At 38.9% G+C, this 21,853-nt stretch overlaps 1 protein-coding gene and 1 non-coding gene across 3 annotated transcripts in view; both read left to right on the top strand.

Annotated features, from left to right (window-relative positions):
* LOC117338264 (conserved oligomeric Golgi complex subunit 4-like) overlaps nt 1-19,083 on the top strand; it is a 29,719-nt gene extending 10,636 nt beyond the window's left edge. The window contains exons 13-23 of one of the 2 annotated variants that reach the window (XR_004534992.1): nt 564-649; nt 1,959-2,175; nt 2,402-2,464; nt 2,843-2,899; nt 4,763-4,909; nt 5,238-5,321; nt 6,804-6,905; nt 9,508-9,636; nt 9,947-10,038; nt 14,304-17,628; nt 17,678-19,083. Coding sequence is in view for 1 of the 2 variants with exons in the window: in XM_033899535.1 (XP_033755426.1) it covers nt 564-649; nt 1,959-2,175; nt 2,402-2,464; nt 2,843-2,899; nt 4,763-4,909; nt 5,238-5,321; nt 6,804-6,905; nt 9,508-9,636; nt 9,947-10,038; nt 14,304-14,346 (1,020 nt within the window). In the remaining variant the exon portion in view is untranslated. Of the gene's footprint in view, nt 1-563; nt 650-1,958; nt 2,176-2,401; nt 2,465-2,842; nt 2,900-4,762; nt 4,910-5,237; nt 5,322-6,803; nt 6,906-9,507; nt 9,637-9,946; nt 10,039-14,303 lie in introns of both variants that reach the window. The other variant, XM_033899535.1, reaches the window with a different exon arrangement.
* Nucleotides 19,084-19,212: 129 nt separating this feature from the next.
* On the top strand, nt 19,213-19,284 carry Trnat-ggu. The gene has a single exon. It is a non-coding gene; the product is annotated as a tRNA-Thr (tRNA).
* Nucleotides 19,285-21,853: the final 2,569 nt, after the last annotated feature.

The following is a 21,853-nucleotide window of genomic DNA, read 5'->3' as shown; positions in this document are numbered from 1 at the left end:
CCTCTTGTTATTCCTGATAATTAGTTTTCATTATTTTCTAGATGTCATTTTTGTGCTAAATTGAAATATTGAACTGTTTTTGATGTCATCTGTGTTTATAAAAAACAACTTTTAGATATTAACTTAGAACTCTAAGGAAACTTGGTAGCAATGTCTATTATATATCTAACATTACTAAAAGTAGTATGTGTATTGGTACCTCTAATTGGTGTTAATTGTTGTGAAACTCCATGATAACTAAATAACTTGGTCACATGACAATGTGTAATGATACACCATGTTCTGTTTAACTGGGGGCCGCGGTGGCCGAGTGGTTAAGGTGTCCCGACACTTTAACACTAGCCCTCCACCTCTGGATTGCGAGTTCGAAACCTACGTGGGGCAGTTGCCAGGTACTGACCGTAGGCTGGTGGTTTTTCTCCGGGTACTCCGGCTTTCCTCCACCTCCAAATCCTGGCACGTCCTTAAATGACCCTGGCTGTTAATAGGACGTTAAACAAAAACAAACAAACAAACAAACAAACTGTTTAACTGCTTATAATACCACTTTGTGTCTTTTCCAGGCTGTGTCAGTGGACTCGGTGGAAGAGGGTGCTCAGACATCCAGTATGGTGGATGACAGCTTTTTCATTGTTAAAAAATGTGTTAGGTAAGCTCACCTGTTATATTTTACCTGTGATAATCTCTTACAGGAAGGTGTTTAAGATTTTTGTTTTGAATTAAACACAAGGCAAACTTTATACTATGGTGTTCATCAATTGCCATTGGTAAGTGTTGTACAGTGGAACCTCTATAAACCGAACATGCATGGGACATGACTATTTGTTCGGTTTACAGAGGGTTCGGTTTGGAGAAGTTGATCGAAAAATGACCGGTCGAATTCCGGATATAATTGGTCGGACGATTTTTTATTAGAATGCACCCGATTACAAACCGGCACGTACACACGTAGACAATATTTGGTTTGTCTGAATAATATGCATATTATGAAAGTTAATCAATGTACATGTATATATTGCAGAATATATAAGAAAGGCAAATGACTTTAACTATAGTTTTAAACAGTTTTTTCACATGTAGAAGACTACAACTACACTTTACGATCGACCTACATTTTGTTACATCCGGTGAAGCTTCCGTCATGTGGATGGGGCCGATAGTCCAATACGGAATATTTTACATATCGACTAATATTAAAGGGTGTGAAGATGTTTTGTTTCAATATCAATTACAATTGATCAGTTGATACTGGTCGTATTTCCGACATCGCTGTGGTCTAAAAAAACATCAGTGGCTTCTTTTACGAAAACAACCCCCTTTGGGCCTCATTTAAATTAAATGCGAAACTCAGGCTTCTAGCTCTACTTGCATTGAGAAGATAAACGAACTGACGCGCTTCAATGAAGTGTGACATTGTTTCATAATTATCGTGTTGATTATACACTGGGCCATCCGTCATAATGCCCCCTTGGGATATATATTGGATACCTGTACAAATCACCTACGTGGTCCCGAGACAATAAGGCTTCACACAATACCCGTCACAGTTGTTGTTTCACGGTTGACTGGCCTGACCTCGTGTCATAATCGCTCAGATAAGGCCGGTTTTCAGAAGTAATTTTTGGTATATTTTAACAGGAACCGGACGCAAAATCGGTCCGGTGTTCGGAATTCAGAGGGATCGGTATTTGGAAGTTTTTTAATACTATAATAAAGAAGGACCAATTCCGTACAATGTCAATTCGTTCGGTATTCAGAGGTGTTCGGTTTTTAGAAGGTTCGGTTTTCGGAAGTTGCACTGTATTCCATATGAGAAAATATTTCCCAAATCATGTCACTTAATTATCTGGAATCCAGTGGTCTGGAAAACCCATTTCGGAAACTAACATTTAAATACTTCACATACACCAGTATATTCATTGGATGTCAGATTGATCTTATATTCTGGTCCTTTACAGACGTGCCATTTCTAGTTCGAGTGTGGATGGTGTGTGTGCTATGCTGAACCATGCGTGTACACTGCTGGAACAGGATTTCCGTGAGGTGCTCTACTCCAGACTAAGGTCAGGATTCCCGCTGGGGTTTGACCTAGTCCAGGCCTACAACATGGTCCAGTCCAGCATCAAAGGAAATCTTAAGACGTCTGACACAGAGCAGGCCAAAACTTTATTTATAGTGAGTTATAGTCTTCTTGGGTCTGACTTATAGAGTCTTAAATCATCCTGTAACCATTTTGATTTATTTGGAATGGTTTTGGATTTTGTTTGTCCAAGGTATTTTTGTTATTCTGTGGGTAACAATAATGCATCCTAATTTATATAATTTGTCATTGTGCATGTGCATTTGCTGCTAGAAAAAAACTAGTATAAATTTACAGTGTTTTTTGTCTGTTTTTTTCTAGGTTAGTTTAAACAATGCAGAAGCAACCTGTGAATATTGTAAAGCGTTGAAAACAAGTCTCAATGTAAGTACAAACACTACAATTATCATTAGGAAAGTTATTAAGTCTTTGATGAGAAAAAGATCCCCAGACATGTATATATATATGTTATACTGGCACACGTTTAACAGGTAGCTTATACATGCAGTCTTTGTGATATTTTTAAGATTTTTATCGCCAGAAGAGATAACTATCAAACATTCTTAGGTATACATCAAACTTTGATCATTATGGATAGAAAGCACATGCTTAACAGTTAATGTGATCTACTTTGTTTGAAGATGTTTTTATTTCTCACTCATAATGATAAAACAGCGCTTACCTTTGACTTAAGTTGGGAGAAACTTCTATTGATAAATATTAGAATATCATATTCTAGTAGAAATATGCTTATCTGCACAGGATGAAGTTTCAAAGCTATTTAACCAATGTGAAGAACAAAGCAAGGCAAAGTTAGAGGTAAGTCTTCGCTTATCAGCCCAGTGTTGACTTGGCTAGAGACTGATACAGGTTGACTTGGCTAGAGACTGATACAGGTTGACTCAGATAGAGACTGATACATGTTGACCGAGCTAGAGACCGATACAGGTTGACTGAGTTAGACTGATACAGGTTGACTCAGTTAGAGACTGATACAGGTTGACCGAGCTAGAGACTGATACAGGTTGACTGAGTTAGAGACTGATACAGGTTGACTGAGTTAGAGACTGATACAGGTTGACTCGGCTAGAGACTGATACAGGTTGACTCAGATAGAGACTGATACAGGTTGACTGAGCTGGAGACTGATACAGGTTGACCGAGCTAGAGACTGATACAGGTTGACTCAGTGAGAGACTGATACAGGTTGACTGAGCTGGAGACTGATACAGGTTGACTCAGTTAGAGACTGATACATGTTGACTGAGCTGGAGACTGATACAGGTTGACTGAGCTAGAGACTGATACAGGTTGACTGAGCTAGAGACTGATACAGGTTGACTCAGCGAGAGACTGATACAGGTTGACTCGGCTAGAGACTGATACAGGTTGACCGAGCTAGAGACTGATACAGGTTGACTGAGCTAGAGACTGATACAGGTTGACTCAGATAGAGACTGATACAGGTTGACCGAGCTAGAGACTGATACAGGTTGACTCAGTGAGAGACTGATACAGGTTGACTCAGCGAGAGACTGATACAGGTTGACTCAGTTAGAGACTGATACAGGTTGACCGAGCTAGAGACTGATACAGGTTGACTCAGCGAGAGACTGATACAGGTTGACCGAGCTAGAGATTGATACATATTGACTCAGCGAGAGACTGATATAGGTTGACTGAGCTAGAGACTGATACAGGTTGACTCAGTTAGAGACTGATACAGGTTGACTCAGCGAGAGACTGATACAGGTTGACTCAGCTAGAGACTGATACAGGTTGACCGAGCTAGAGACTGATACAGGTTGACCGAGCTAGAGATTGATACATATTGACTCAGCGAGAGACTGATATAGGTTGACTCAGCTAGAGACTGATACAGGTTGACCAAGCTAGAGATTGATACAGATTGACCAAGCTAGAGACTGATACAGGTTGACTGAGCTAGAGACTGATACAGGTTGACTCAGTTAGAGATTGATACAGGTTCACTCAGCTAGAGACTGATACAGATTGACTCAGCGAGAGACTGATACAGGTTGACTCAGATAGAGACTGATACAGGTTGATTCAGCTAGAGACTGATACAGGTTGACTCAGATAGAGACTGATACAGGTTGGCTCAGCTAGAGACTGATACAGGTTGACTCAGATAGAGACTGATACAGGTTGATCCAGCTAGAGACTGATACAGGTTGACTCAGTGAGAGACTGATACAGGTTGACTCAGATAGAGACTGATACAGGTTGACCGAGCTAGAGACTGATACAGGTTGACTCAGCTAGAGACTGATACAGGTTGACTCAGTTAGAGACTGATACAGGTTGACTCAGCTAGAGACTGATACAGGTTGACCGAGCTGGAGACTGATACAGGTTGACTCAGCTAGAGACTGATACAGGTTGACTCAGCTAGATACTGATACAGGTTGATTCAGCTAGAGACTGATACAGGTTGACTCAGCTAGAGACTGATACAGGTTGACTCAGTTAGAGACTGATACAGGTTGACTGAGCTAGAGACTGATACAGGTGGACTCAGCTAGAGACTGATATAGGTTGACTCAGCTAGAATAAAATGTCACCTTTGACCTCCTTCATCGATGTTTTCGTCACAGTAACACACCAATATAAATAATGATATTGATTTGATTTGATAATTGGAACATATTTATATTTCAGAGTTGCTTGTCAGACCTGGCGGCTGTAGGTAACAGATACAAAGATGTAGTAGACTTTGGGTTCTCACAGCTCAACAGCAGTGCCATCAAACCCCGCATCAAACCACTGACTGACAGCTTCCTGTCCACTGGTCACACCATCTCGGAGGTAATTTGGTCACAGAGATATTATCATCATGAAAACAAGATGTTTATTTTTTTTTCAATGTCTTTGTTAAACAACACCGCTGTATATAACAGAGATGTATACTGTACATATTTACATTTCTGATGACATAGTACAATTATTTTCCCCCCTGAACATTTTTCTAAAGAGTAAAATTTTTCCCCTTGAAAGTTTTTCCAAAGAGTAAGAAAAGTAGTGAGGAAACAGTAGAACATGACAATCCTGATATAAGTGCTTGTTGTAGAGTTTGCTTATAAATAAAAACATGTCTGGATTTCTATATTAATACTTTTATTTTCAATATTTGCAGGAAGAGTTTTCTAATTATGAAGCCAACGACCCGTGGGTACAGAACTTCATCATGGAGATAGATACTACACTTGGCACATTTAAGGTACAATACTCACTTACATTACATATCTATCTCTGTAGAGATATGATATCTTTGTTAATATATAGGAGTCACTAAAATACATATGTATGTTTAATACACAATGCATGCAAATACATTCAAACCTGCCTTAGCGGCCACCTGAATTAAGCGACTCCCTCTCATATGTGACCGTTACTCCTATAACATAAGAGGCCGCTGGTCGGCTCTTTTTCTATTGGATATTATTTTGCCGACTGCGACCTCTTATTTCCGAAGCACTAATTCTTTGATGCAGTTTCCGCCCGAAATCCGAGCGCAACGAAATATGGTTGAAAAAAACACTTAAGTGGTTGACAGGTCATAACAACGATGTCTACGTATCATGTATGCAATATATATCCCATATGTATGTCACAGACACAAATATATAGTATAATACGGTGTAGAACACACAAAATACATGCCCATGTCGTTGTAGCACTTTTCTAGTCGTTTTTAAAAATGGCTGCCTAAAGGTTGATACAAAATAGTTGTGGTTATTTCAAACGGAACGAAATGATACGGACTTTGTTGTTTTCCGCTTTTAGGACATAGGTTGTAATCCATTTTTGTATTACCGGCAAATCACGTGGTATTTTTACTATAACTACCGGCAGTATTGTCTGCTCCGCTTCGGAAGAATAAAACTTCATAATTTGTGTTTGTTACGAAATTATTCTCATTTAATCATTGGATTATGGAAAGAAATATATATTGGACCCCGTTGATCATTTAAATGTAAGTTGACACGCTATATTTTGTCAATATACGAACTTTTAAAATTTCATCGTCAGCATCGGGAAAATCAGCTATGGGCAGTTAGAGGTTTTACACGGCGCCTGTCAAAAGTATCTCGCCGTGTAAAACCTCTAACATTGTTGGAGTAATGTGACCGTATTTTTCCTCCCAACGTTATTTACTATACTAGTGACCTGAATTAAGCGACCACTTGTCAGACGCGACTAACGACCATCATTTTCATGTCCCAAATACTGAAAAGCAACTTTTTTCGGCGACTTTCTGAGTTTTAAATGGATATGGCTCAAAACGCTAAAATCGTTAAGTTTATAGTCTAGATTTAATGTGATATTGTTGTGTGAGAACTGTTTTTATCAAACGCTGGATGTGCATGCATGTTTTTGTTTCCAGCTTTTTCCTACTTTAAATCAGAATCACATTTAAATGATTTTTTTTATTAAAACGGAATCACATTTAAATGATATTTTTATGTGTAACTTACGTTTTACACAGAACCTAACTTAGAGATCATACTTAGCATACGAGAGCCTGCACAGTTTAATATTGTAATATTGTTTAAAACCTCTTTTTAAAGGTTTATGGTCCTTGATGTAATTATCTTACGTAATTGTTTTATGAATGTGCATATTACTTGGTCTATAAGGGTAACATGGTGTAGTTTATGATCAAATATACTATTTACAATACATATTTCTTTGTATGTAGAGTTCATTGTCACCTGGGAATTATGACCGATTTGTCAGCATGATTACAGCAGAAGTGACGTCACAGCTGGAGAGGGCGGTCCTAAAGACAGCATACAATAGGGTAGGTAACACTGTATTATTGTGTCCTCTAAATGTAACCATCTTCAGTATGACATGTTACAGGGTAGATAACACTGTATTATTGTGTCCTCTAAATGTAACCATCTTCAGTATGACATGTTACAGGGTAGATAACACTGTATTATTGTGTCCTCTAAATGTAACCATCTTCAGTATGACATGTTACAGGGTAGATAACTCTGTATTATTGTGTCCTCTAAATGTAACCATCTTCAGTATGACATGTTACAGGGTAGATAACTCTGTATTATTGTGTCCTCTAAATGTAACCATCTTCAGTATGACATGTTACAGGGTAGATAACTCTGTATTATTGTGTCCTCTAAATGTAACCATCTTCAGTATGACATGTTACAGGGTAGATAACTCTGTATTATTGTGTCCTCTAAATGTAACCATCTTCAGTATGACATGTTACAGGATAGATAACTCTGTATTATTGTGTCCTCTAAATGTAACCATCTTCAGTATGACATGTTACAGGGTAGATAACTCTGTATTATTGTGTCCTCTAAATGTAACCATCTTCAGTATGACATGTTACAGGGTAGGTAACTCTGTATTATTGTGTCCTCTAAATGTAACCATCTTCAGTATGACATGTTACAGGGTAGATAACACTGTATTATTGTGTCCTCTAAATGTAACCATCTTCATTATGTTACAGGGTAGATAACTCTGTATTATTGTGTCCTCTAAATGAAACCATCTTCAGTATGACATGTTACAGGGTAGATAACTCTGTTTGTTATTTGTGAAAACAACAATTTTTATGGTTTGTAGTATGTTGTTTGTGAAAACAACAATTTTCATGGTTTGTAGTATGTTGTTTGTGAAAACAACAATTTTTAGCCCACCATCATCAGATGGTGGGCTGTTCAAATCGCCCTGCGTCCGTGGTCCGTGGTCCGTCCGTCCCTCCGTCCGTCCCTCCGTCCGTAAACAATTCTTGTTATCGCTATTTCTCAGAAAGTACTGAAGGGATCTTTCTCAAATTTCATATGTAGGTTCCCCTTGGTGCCTAGTTATGCATATTGCGTTTTGAGACCAATCTGAAAACAACATGGCCGACAGGCAGCCATCTTGGATTTTGACAATTGAAGTTTGTTATCGCTATTTCTGAGAAAGTACTGAAGGGATCTTTCTCAAATTTCATATGCAGGTTCCCCTTGGTGCCTAGTTATGCATATTGCGATTTGAGACCAATTGGAAAACAACATGGCCGACAGGCAGCCATCTTGGATTTTGACAATTGAAGTTTGTTATCACTATTTCTGAGAAAGTACTTAATGGATCTTTCTGAAACTTCATATGTAAGTTTCCCTTGGTGCCTAGTTATGCATATTGCATTTTGAGACCAATCTGAAAATAACATGACCGACAGGCAGCCATCTTGGATTTTGACAATTGAAGTTTGTTATCGCTATTTCTGAGAAAATACTGAAGGGATCTTTCTCAAATTTCATTTTGAGGTTCCCCTTGGTGCCTCATTATGCTTATTGTATTTTGAGATCAATTGGAAAACAATATGGCCGACAGACCGCCATCTTGAATTTTGACAATTGAAGTTTGTTATCTCTATTTCTCAAAGTACTGAATGGATCTTTCTCAAATTTCATAAGTAGGTTCCCCTTGGTCCCTTGTATTGCATTTTTGGACCAGTCTGTCCTGAAAACAACCTGGCAAACAAACAGCCATCGTTAAATCTCAAATTTCTTATATAGCTAGGATTCCCTTGTTTGAAAAGTACTGGAGGGATGTCTCAATTTGCACAGATTAGTAAAATGAAGGGAAAAGTAGAGAAAAGATCAATCTGACATGGAACCTATGAAGATCATTCAATGGTGGGCGCCAAGATCCATCTGGGATCTCTTGTTATGGTTTGTAGTATGTTGTTTGTGAAAACAACAATTTTCTTGGTTTGTAGTATGTTGTTTTTGAAAACAACAATTTTCATGGTTTGTAGTATGTTGTTTTTGAAAACAACAATTTTCATGGTTTGTAGTATGTTGTTTGTGAAAACAACAATTTTCATGGTTTGTAGTATGTTGTTTTTGAAAACAACAATTTTCATGGTTTGTAGTATGTTGTTTGTGAAAACAACAATTTTTATGGTTTGTAGTATGTTGTTTGTGAAAACAACAATTTTTATGGTTTGTAGTATGTTGTTTGTGAAAACAACAATTTTCTTGGTTTGTAGTATGTTGTTTTTGAAAACAACAATTTTCATGGTTTGTAGTATGTTGTTTTTGAAAACAACAATTTTCATGGTTTGTAGTATGTTGTTTTTGAAAACAACAATTTTCATGGTTTGTAGCAGGGAAGGTATCTCTTTTCATCATTGTGTCTTCTAAATTCTGAGACTGGATCTCAATATTCACATACTCAGAAAATAATGTTGTAATTTTCAAAAAAAGGAAACAAAACAACAAAGGGTGTAGGGGATGGAGACGAAGCAGTGCCCATGATTGTATCGATTGACTCCCATGATTGTATCGATTGACTCCCATGATTGTATCGATTGAATCCCATGATTGTATCGATTGACTAAGGTTTATCCTTATGACTCTGTTTGTGTACAGCTTGGTGGACTACAGTTCGACAAGGAGTTACGGAGCTTAGTGGGTTATCTCACCACAGTAACCACGTGGACGATCAGGGACAAGTTTGCCCGTCTCACACAGATGGCCACAATTCTTAACTTAGAGAAGGTGAGTAGGACCTCTCTAGTTATCTGAGAGCTGGTTCCAGTGGTAGTCTTTTCACTGGATTAGAAAAGATTTCAAGTACATGACTTCAAATAAAAATGACTGAATATTTAATTTGGAAAGTTGTTGGTTGTCATGATTCTGAATATTTAATTTGGAAAGTGGTTGGTTGTCATGATTCAAAGTAAAACATTATAAATGACATTATTATGGAAATCATTTTTTATTTAAAATGAAAATGAAAATGTTTTGACAAGGAGTAGTATTGTGACACCTTGTTAGTACTTAAGTCTGATTTCCTGTCCATATGTAGGTAACAGAAATCCTGGACTACTGGGGACCAAACTCCGGACCATTAACATGGCGACTCACCCCCACAGAAGTCAGACATGTACTCTCACTCAGGTAAGATATCTCACCTTCACAGAGGTCAGACACATACTCTCACTCAGGTAAGATATCTCACCTTCACAGAGGTCAGACACATACTCTCACTCAGGTAAGATATCTCACCTTCACAGAGGTCAGACACATACTATCACTCAGGTAAGATATCTCACCTTCACAGAGGTCAGACACATACTCTCACTCAGGTAAGATATCTCACCTTCACAGAGGTCAGACACATACTCTCACTCAGGTAAGATATCTCACCTTCACAGAGGTCAGACACATACTCTCACTCAGGTAAGATATCTCACCTTCACAGAGGTCAGACACATACTCTCACTCAGGTAAGATATCTCACCTTCACAGAGGTCAGACACATTCTCACACTCAGGTAAGATATCTCACCTTCACAGATGTCACACACATACTATCACTCAGGTAAGATATCTCACCTTCACAAACAGAGGTCAGACACATACTCTCACTCAGGTAAGATATCTCACCTTCACAAAGGTCAGACACATACTCTCACTCAGGTAAGATATCTCACCTTCACAGAGGTCAGACACATACTCTCACTCAGGTAAGATATCTCACCTTCACAGAGGTGAGACACATACTCTCACTCAGGTAAGATATCTCACCTTCACAGAGGTCAGACACATACTCTCACTCAGGTAAGATATCTCACCTTCACAAACAGAGGTCAGACACATACTATCACTCAGGTAAGATATCTCACCTTCACAGAGGTCAGACACATACTATCACTCAGGTAAGATATCTCACCTTCACAAACAGAGGTCAGACACATACTCTCACTCAGGTAAGATATCTCACCTTCACAGAGGTGAGACACATACTCTCACTCAGGTAAGATATCTCACCTTCACAGAGGTCAGACACATACTATCACTCAGGTAAGATATCTCACCTTCACAAACAGAGGTCAGACACATACTCTCACTCAGGTAAGATATCTCACCTTCACAAACAGAGGTCAGACACATACTCTCACTCAGGTAAGATATCTCACCTTCACAAACAGAGGTCAGACACATACTCTCACTCAGGTAAGATATCTCACCTTCACAGAGGTCAGACACATACTCTCACTCAGGTAAGATATCTCACCTTCACAGAGGTCAGACACATTCTCACACTCAGGTAAGATATCTCACCTTCACAGAGGTCAGACACATACTCTCACTCAGGTAAGATATCTCACCTTCACAGAGGTCAGACACATACTCTCACTCAGGTAAGATATCTCACCTTCACAGAGGTCAGACACATACTCTCACTCAGGTAAGATATCTCACCTTCACAGAGGTCAGACACATACTCTCACTCAGGTAAGATATCTCACCTTCACAGAGGTCAGACACATACTCTCACTCAGGTAAGATATCTCACCTTCACAAAGGTCAGACACATTCTCACACTCAGGTAAGATATCTCACCTTCACAGAGGTCAGACACATACTCTCACTCAGGTAAGATATCTCACCTTCACAAACAGAGGTCAGACACATACTCTCACTCAGGTAAGATATCTCACCTTCACAGAGGTCAGACACATACTCTCACTCAGGTAAGGTACCTCACCTTCACAAAGGATCAGACACATACTCTCACTCAGGTAAGATTTCTCACCTTCAGGGAGGTCAGACACATACTCTCACTCAGGTAAGATATCTCACCTTCACAGAGGTCAGACACATACTATCATTCAGGTAAGATATCTCACCTTCACAGAGGTCAGACACATTCTCACACTCAGGTAAGATATCTCACCTTCACAAAGGTCAGACACATACTCTCACTCAGGTAAGATATCTCACCTTCACAAACAGAGGTCAGACACATACTATCACTCAGGTAAGATATCTCACCTTCACAAACAGAGGTCAGACACATACTCTCACTCAGGTAAGATATCTCACCTTCACAGAGGTCAGACACATACTCTCACTCAGGTAAGATATCTCACCTTCAGGGAGGTCAGACACATACTCTCACTCAGGTAAGATATCTCACCTTCACAGAGGTCAGACACATACTCTCACTCAGGTAAGATATCTCACCTTCACAGAGGTCAGACACATACTCTCACTCAGGTAAGATATCTCACCTTCACAAAGGTCAGACACATTCTCACACTCAGGTAAGATATCTCACCTTCACAGAGGTCAGACACATACTCTCACTCAGGTAAGATATCTCACCTTCACAGAGGTCAGACACATACTCTCACTCAGGTAAGATATCTCACCTTCACAAACAGAGGTCAGACACATACTCTCACTCAGGTAAGATATATCACCTTCACAAACAGAGGTCAGACACATACATGTACTCTCACTCAGGTAAGATATCTCACCTTCACAGAGGTCAGACACATACTATCACTCAGGTAAGATATCTCACCTTCACAACTGATGTCAGACACATACTCTCACTCAGGTAAGATATCTCACCTTCACAGAGGTCAGACACATACTCTCACTCCGGTAAGATATCTCACCTTCACAAACAGAGGTCAGACACATTTTCACACTCAGATGAGATATCTCACCTTCACAACTGATGTCAGACACATACTCTCACTCAGGTAAGATATCTCACCTTCACAAACAGAGGTCAGACACATTCTCACACTCAGATAAGATATCTCACCTTCACAAACAGAGGTCAGACACATACTCTCACTCAGGTAAGATATCTCACCTTCACAAACAGAGGTCAGACACATTCTCTCACTCAGGTAAGATATCTCACCTTCACAAACAGAGGTCAGACACATACTATCACTCAGATAAGATATCTCACCTTCACAACTGATGTCAGACACATGCTCTCACTCAGGTAAGATATCTCACCTTCACAAACAGAGGTCAGACACATACTATCACTCAGGTAAGATATCTCACTTCACAAACAGAGGTCAGACACATACTCTCACTCAGGTAAGATATCTCACCTTCACAGAGGTCAGACACATACTCTCACTCAGGTAAGATATCTCACCTTCACAGAGGTCAGACACATACTCTCACTCAGGTAAGATATCTCACCTTCACAAACAGAGGTCAGACACATACTATCACTCAGGTAAGATATCTCACCTTCACAAACAGAGGTCAGACACATACTCTCACTCAGGTAAGATATCTCACCTTCACAGAGGTCAGACACATACTATCACTCAGGTAAGATATCTCACCTTCACAGAGGTCAGACACATACTCTCACTCAGGTAAGATATCTCACCTTCACAAAGGCTGGACATGTTCTCTCACTTAGGTAAGATATCTCACCTTCACAAACAGAGGTCAGACAGATACTATCACTCAGGTAAGATATCTCACCTTCACAAACAGAGGTCAGACACATACTCTCACTCAGGTAAGATATCTCACCTTCACAGAGGTCAGACACATACTCTCACTCAGGTAAGATATCTCACCTTCACAAACAGAGGTCAGACACATACTATCACTCAGGTAAGATATCTCACCTTCACAGAGGTCAGACACATACTATCACTCAGGTAAGATATCTCACCTTCACAGAGGTCAGACACATACTCTCACTCAGGTAAGATATCTCACCTTCACAAATAGAGGTCAGACACATACTCTCACTCAGGTAAGATATCTCACCTTCACAGAGGTCAGACACATACTATCACTCAGGTAAGATATCTCACCTACACAAACAGAGGTCAGACACATACTCTCACTCAGGTAAGATATCTCACCTTCATAACTGATGTCAGACACATACTATCACTCAGGTAAGATATCTCACCTTCACAAACAGAGGTCAGACACAAACTATCACTCAGGTAAGATATCTCACCTTCACAAAGGCTGGACATGTCCTCTCACTCAGGTAAGATATCTCACCTTCACAAAGGCTGGACATGTCCTCTCACTTAGGTAAGATATCTTACATTAAATAAAGTTGGACTTGAACAGATATGACATCCTTACATTTCTAGATTAATTAGACAGCAACAGTCAGTGCATTCTTAGGGTTTTGGTGGATATAGAAATGAGTTGTTCTTCACATGCATGCTTGTGTTAGGTAATGATAGTTGTTGAATGTGCTATTTGTTCATTTCCAAATATTGTTATATTGTTGCATTCTCAGCACAAAAGACTGAGGAATTTACATGCATACAACAATGCCAAGAAAAAAATGTCGGATATGATTTTTGTAATGAAATATAAAGGTACCAGTTTAGTGTTAATAATGTTTTTTCTCCCCAACAGGGTCGATTTCAGAAGTGAAGATATAAAACGGTTAAAGTTATGACGCAGGAGACAAGATTTCCACAGGGCGTGAGAGAGAGAGGAAGTGCTACTCAACTCTGGCTGTGCAATTGTATATAAGTGTGTTTTTTATATTGAGGTGTTAACCCTGTCATCAGAGAAGGAATCATACCAATTATTGTGATGGTAAAATGTTGTTTATAAAATTTGACATTTTGGTTCTATGACATTTCCTTATCAATCTAAAAACACCATATACCACACATTAATACCACCTTTCATAAGGGTTTCATTATCAGTTTTAAGTTGGTATGCTTTTAAAATTGAAGTCCTTAATAATCCCTAGTTCTCATGTAGACTGATTGTCCTATTTCCATGTGTTGTTAATACTAATTTTGTCTTAGAAACCGATCTCCACTGAAATGATATACTCTATAATTACATTAAGGTGGAGTGTCCTATCACTTCTCTACTGTTTACAGGCCTTCGGAAGTTTTATTCCTGGTCATATTAGTTATAAACTGTGGGTCCTTCTTCAGGAGTTCAACAAATTACTATCAATATTCTTACAGGACAGTATCAACACAACAAGCATCATGACTGGTAGTATAATGGATAAGCTGAAGGCTTTGGGTTGTCTCCCCTGGCCTAGGCATACCAGAGTCTCTAAAATGGTAGCTGCTACAGTGCTACTCCTGCTTAACGCTCAGTGTTTTGTGAGTGGGACAACTGGTTCGCCCAATGTCAGTATAATGTGACAGGGTGGGTGTCCTGCTGGGTGTCTTTGGCAAGTATGCTTCTTTGAGGTAGCATTATAAAGTCGACATAAGTTTGATGCTATCATACGGAGACAAACTTGGATATATATATACTGCAGCCTCCCGAAACGCTCACAGCATGCAGGCAGCTTGCACACAGGGAGGCCATTCTTAAATGACCAAAGTTGTTGATAGGATATTCCACAATACAAACCAAATCTATAATCCAATAAAAAATATCCTGGAATCAAATACTATCAGTTAATTTGTTGTTTCTGTGAAAGAGAAACCTTAAGTGGATAGATTTCTTCGATATAGAGCTCAACGAGAAAGCACCTCCAAATTAGAACAGGATGAGAGAATCAGAACACCTGAAATACAGATTAGAGAACTGGGTCACTCTACCTTAAAACCTTCGTACATAATATTACGTAATTTTACCTGTTGTCAGACAAGATGAACCCTATACATATATGTGCTAATCATTGGTTCTACACATGATTATAATGGTTCCTGTCTATCACCATGAGATGAGAATCTAATCATTCATGATTGTGTTAACTTTGTAAATGTTTTCTTCTGCTTCTGTCTCATTAGGGCCTCAGTGTTAAATGTTCTAGTTTTGTTTAATTTGACTTGGTACATGATTGTAATATGCAGTGATAAGAAGACTTGGTACATTATTGTAATATGCAGTGATAAGAAGACTTGGTACATTATTGTAACATTCAGTGATAAGAAGTCTGAACCTTACCGTAATTTCTTGTATATTGCCTGGGGGCTATACAATTTAAAACATTAAAAAATGCCTTCTGCAGGCTATCTATTGAAGCAGGCTATCTATTGAAGCAGGCTATCTATTGAAGCAGGCTATCTGACAAAATGTTTTCCAAAAAAACAAATCTGTGGGTTATACAATACTTGTCTGATCCATGTTAACTTTTTGTGTTTCCCTGATGTACTATCAGGTGCTGACATTACTGTTTGTGTCAGAAATATAAATTATACATTTACCTGTGCATAGACATAAAAATAAAAACATCTCGCATGTAGATCTAGAAAATTGATAACGTACACTTCATATTCATAGTTAAACAAGCTGCAGGCAATGTACCAGAGCGGACTATCTGCAGAATTCAAATTATAAAACCATTATTTTGGTTTGTGCAGGCAATCTAACGAAGTGAGAAATACACAGGAAATTACAGTGAACAAAATAACATCGGCCTCATCAGCATCATTTCACTGCATTAACTTGTTACATATTATGATGTTTACAGCGACTATTACCTTAGATTTCACCCTCAGGAAACAGAGAGTTCAGCCTATAAATGATTACCAGGGTATGCCTATAATACGATACACGGGCCTTTATTGTCACCTTTGCTGTTTTTGTACATACTTTTAGGGTTTAAACATTGTTCACTTCACCTTCAATAAATAGAAAATGTTAGTTTTGTAACAAACTCTTAGAAAGTATCTGGTGTTATAGCTTTTTCTACAAGTGATTTTTAACATTATAGTCACTTTAAGCTATATATTGCTTTGATTTAATTTTTTCAAATTTGCAACTTCAAGTTCCCAGATAGATTCAGCAGTGTTTAGGTGTGTTTTTTCCCTTTCCTTTGAATGAAAATCTCATAATCAGCCTCAAAATTAAATACAATAGCGTGTGGGATAGATTGAAACTAAATGTTTTGTTACATATATTTGGTTGAATTAGAAAACTAATGTTATGATGTTCTTTCTAACAGTATTAAAAGATCTGATTACCATTTACAAGTCTACAAAATTCCAGGATAAGAACTGTATATAAACCATGTGACCCGCTCCATTTACTGTGGTTTTTCTCCGGGTGCTCCGGTTTTCCTCCACCTGGCTTTCCTCCACCTCCAAAACCTGGCATGTCCTTATATGACCCTGGCTGTTAATAGGACGTTAAACAAAATAAACCAAACCAAAACCATTTACTGTGGTGTGTGGTCAATGTATTGTGATGTTCAGTGACCTGTTCCCTTTACAGTGCTGATACTAGAATAAAGAATGTAAATCTCCTGGACTTTTACAGCAGTAGTAATCATACAAAATGGATATTTGTGAATGGCAATTTGTTCCATGCAATCTTCATATGAGGGTTCTACATTTTCCCAGTTGGTAATATTCAATTATAAGGAAACTTCTAGTTAAAGCTTGATGTATCCCCAGAGACCAGTATTCTAATGACTGTTCCTGAACCCTAAGTCTTCCTTTAGTTATGGATTATTTGTGATTACCTGTTACATATAACAAATGATCAGCATGATAACAAAGAATTGTAATGAGTCCATCATCAGTATTCCTTTTCAGTCCCCTAAGTTTTACAATTGTAAAGAACCTACAAACCCAGTTGAGTTTTAGTGGTTACAAGCTAGACCAATATATATCATTTAAAAGTCACAGGTTTCACCGCGAGGTGGTGTACAACCTAGGTATACATTGTATAAAATTGTACGACCTAGGTGTATGACATTGTATGACCTATGTGTATGACATTGTATGACCTAGGTGTATAACATTGTATGACCTAGGTGTATAACATTGTATGACCTAGGTGTATAACGCTGTAAGACCACCAAGGTGTATAACATTGTATGACAATGTATGACCAAGGTGTGTTACATTGTATGACATTGTATGACCTAGGTGTATAACACTGTATGACCAAGGTGTATAACATTGTATGACCTAGGTGTATAACGCTGTAAGACCACCTAGGTGTATGACATTGTATGACCTTGGTGTAGAACATGGTGTCCTGTATGTGGATGAACAGTTGTAGATCTTTGACATTCTGTCCCGATTCATGAAAATGACAGAGTACATTTTATTTGAAGTGTGTTAGTTCTGTATGAACTATTTGATTTGTTATCAGTGCTAGATGTGAATTCATGGCAGATACTATTTCACATGTGATGTAAGAAATGTACAGTAGTTTGCCTTTTTATTTAGCTTGTGTGTATCTGTATTTATTTTGTTACATTTTACATAGTTAATGTTGATAAAAGTTTTAATAAGATATGTTATCAAAGTTTGATTTTAAGTGTATTTATTCAGCAAAGTCAAAGGGGATTCCATATTTATAATTTATTTATATGTGGTTGTTACAGGATGTTCAGGTGTGAATGTATGTATGACTGAATGAGAAAATGACATGCATGGGTTTAATCAAGATATGAGTGGATTCTGAGACTGAATAGCAGATGTATTGTGTGTGGAGACAATGATGGACATGGCACAGTTGGTAGTCTGAAAACCCACCAGTGGAAGGCTATAGATTTGATTCTGTAAAAGAATGATATTTTTGTTTGTATATGCTTCTCAAAAGACAGGGCCCTGTTTATATGTGTGTTGGATAAGAGAGTGGGACTTGTTTGAGTGTCAAGAGAATCGTGGGGCCCTTTTGTTAACATGTATCAGATATGTGCTTGCTGAGAGGGGCTCTCTGAGGAGACAGATCCTTTTGTATGATGTGCTAGCTGAGAGGGGCTCTCTGAGGAGACAGATCCTTTTGTATGATGTGCTAGCTGAGAGGGGCTCTCTGAGGAGACAGATCCTCTGATGTGAAGTTTGGTGGCCAGGGGACAGATCCTTTTGTATGATGTGCTGAGAAAAAGATAATTTTGTGACTGTGTATGATTTGGGTGTTCAGAAATGAAGCTAGTGTGTGTTGGTGAAAATAAAGGCCCTTTTATGATAGACCAACCCCTTCGTTAGTACATGTATGTATATGATGGCCAAGAGGCCCTTTGAGGGACTATATGTTAGACAACTGGAATATTTAACCTTATATATGGAGAAATATTTGACACAAAATTCCATCATATTTGTATGATACATTAATATGGGAAAAATCTAAGACATGTTACAGTTTTGTATAACAGTGTTACACTGGTACAAATGTATATGTAAATAGTGTATAAAGACTGGGATTTAACATTGTTTTATAGATATGGGAACATTCAAATAAAATTTGACAATAACTACATGCTTTTTATGTTGGTTTGTTTCTTCTTCGTTTGACAGTGAGAAAAAGGTCCATGTGTTAAAAAACTTGGCGCCCAACTAAAATACCCACAGTGGTGGTATAAGGGTCTTGTGGGTCGATCATCGGTGACCAGGTAGCTCAGTTGGTAGAGCATTCGGCTGGTGTTCGGAAGTCCCGGGTTCGAATCCCAGTCTGGCCGCTACATTTTCTCCTCTCTTGTTACTGTCTGTCAGATAAACACAAGTTTCTGTCCAAACTTTCATTTGGCTGCCAAGATCTCTTGCTTCACCATAAAACTTAGTATGATGTTTAATCATTTGTAGTTGTTTCCTTCAACAGCAATTTGATTATTAGCTCACCTGCCCGAAGGGCAAGTGAGCTTATGCCGTGGCGCGGTGTCCATCGTCCGTCCGTCGTCCGTCCGTCCGGCGTCAACTTTTCCATTCAAGCAACTTCTTCTCAATAACCAAAAGGCCCAGAGACCTAATATTGGGCCTGTAGCATGCTGGGGTGAAGGGCTACCAAGTTTGTTCAAATGAATAAAGTTGACCTTCATTCAAGGTCACAGGGGTCAAAAAGGCTAAAATCTTTAAACGACTTCTTCTCAATAACCAAGAGTCCCAGAGAGTTGATATTGGGTCTGTAGCATGCTGATGTGAAGGGCTACCAAGTTTGTTCAAATGAATGACCTTGACCTACATTCAAGGTCACAGGAGTCAAAAAGGCTAAAATCTTTAAACGACTTCTTCTCAATAACCAAGAGTCCCAGGGAGTTGATATTGGGTCTGTAGCATGCTGGGGTTAAGGGCTACCAAGTTTGTTCAAATGAATGACCTTGACCTTCAATCAAGGTCACAGGAGTCAAAAAGGCTAAAATCTTTAAACCACTTCTTGTCAATAACCAAGAGTCCCAGAGACCTAATATTTGGCCTGTAGCATGCTGGGGTGAAGGACTACCAAGTTTGTTCAAATGAATGACCTTGACCTTCATTCAAGGTCACAGGAGTCAAAAGGGCTAAAATCTTTAAACGGCTTCTTCTCAATAACCAAGAGTCCACGATACCTAATATTTGGCCTGTAGCATGCTGGGGTGAAGGGCTCCCAAGTTTGTTCAAATGAATGGCCTTGACCTTCATTCAAGGTCACAGGAGTCAAAAAGGCTAAAATCTTTAAACAACTTCTTCTCAATAACCAAGAGTCCCAGGGAGTTGATATTGGGTCTGTAGCATGCTGGGGTGAAGGGCTACCAAGTTTGTTCAAATGAATGACCTTGACCTTCATTCAAGGTCACAGGAGTCAAAAAGGCTAAAATCTTTAACGACTTCTGTCAATAACCAAGAGTCCCAGGAGACTTGATATTGGGCTCTGTAGCATGCTGGGGTAAAGGGCTACCAAGTTTGTTCAAATGAATGACCTTGACCTTCATTCAAGGTCACAGAGTCAAAAAGGCTAAAATCTTTAAACGACTTCTTCTCAATAACCAAGAGTCCCAGGGAGTTGATATTGGGTCTGTAGCATGCTGGGGTGAAGGGCTACCAAGTTTGTTCAAATGAATGACCTTGACCTTCATTCAAGGTCACAGGAGTCAAAAAGGCTAAAATCTTTAAACGACTTCTTCTCAATAACCAAGAGTCCCAGGGAGTTGATATTGGGTCTGTAGCATGCTGGGGTAAGGGCTATCAAGTTTGTTCAAATGAATGACCTTGACCTTCAATCAAGGTCACAGGAGTCAAAAAGGCTAAAATCTTTAAACGACTTCTTGTCAATAACCAAGAGTCCCAGAGACCGAATTTTTGGCCTGTAGCATGCTGGGGTAAAGGGCTCTCAAGTTTGTTGAAATGAATGACCTTGCCCTTCATTCAAGGTCACAGGAGTCAAAAAGGCTAAAATCTTTAAGCGACTTCCTCTCAATAACCAAGCGTCCAAGGGAGTTGATATTTGGTCTGTAGCATGCTGGGGTGAAGGGCTACCAAGTTTGTTCAAATGAATGACCTTGACCTTCAATCAAGGTCACAGGAGTCAAAAAGGCTAAAATCTTTAAACGACTTCTTGTCAATAACCAAGAGTCCCAGAGACCTAATATTTGGCCTGTAGCATGCTGGGGTGAAGGACTACCAAGTTTGTTCAAATGAATGACCTTGACCTTCATTCAAGGTCACAGGAGTCAAAAGGGCTAAAATCTTTAAACGGCTTCTTCTCAATAACCAAGAGTCCAAGATACCTAATATTTGGCCTGTAGCATGCTGGGGTGAAGGGCTACCAAGTTTGTTCAAATGAATGACCTTGACCTTCATTCAAGGTCACAGGAGTCAAAAGGGCTAAAATCTTTAAACGACTTCTTCTCAATAACCAAGAGTCCCAGGGAGTTGATATTGGGTCTGTAGAAAGCTAGGGTAAAGGGCTACCAAGTTTGTTCAAATGAATGACCTTGACCTTCATTCAAGGTCACAGGAGTCAAAAAGGCTAAAATCTTTAAATGACTTCTTCTCAATAACCAAGAGTCCCAGGGAGTTGTTATTGGGTCTGTAGAATACTGGGGTAAAGGGCTATCAAGTTTGTTCAAATGAATGACCTTGACCTTCAATCAAGGTCACAGGAGTCAAAAAGGCTAAAATATTTAAACGACTTCTTGTCAATAACCAAGAGTCCCAGAGACCGAATTTTTGGCCTGTAGCATGCTGGGTTAAAGGGCTCTCAAGTTTGTTGAAATGAATGACCTTGCCCTTCATTCAAGGTCACAGCAGTCAAAAAGGCTAAAATCTTTAAGC

This window comes from Pecten maximus, chromosome 11 (assembly GCF_902652985.1).
Source record: "Pecten maximus chromosome 11, xPecMax1.1, whole genome shotgun sequence".
Lineage (NCBI taxonomy): Eukaryota > Metazoa > Mollusca > Bivalvia > Pectinida > Pectinidae > Pecten > Pecten maximus.
Note: the sequence above shows the minus strand (reverse complement) of the source record. Positions and strands in the feature narration are given on the sequence as shown.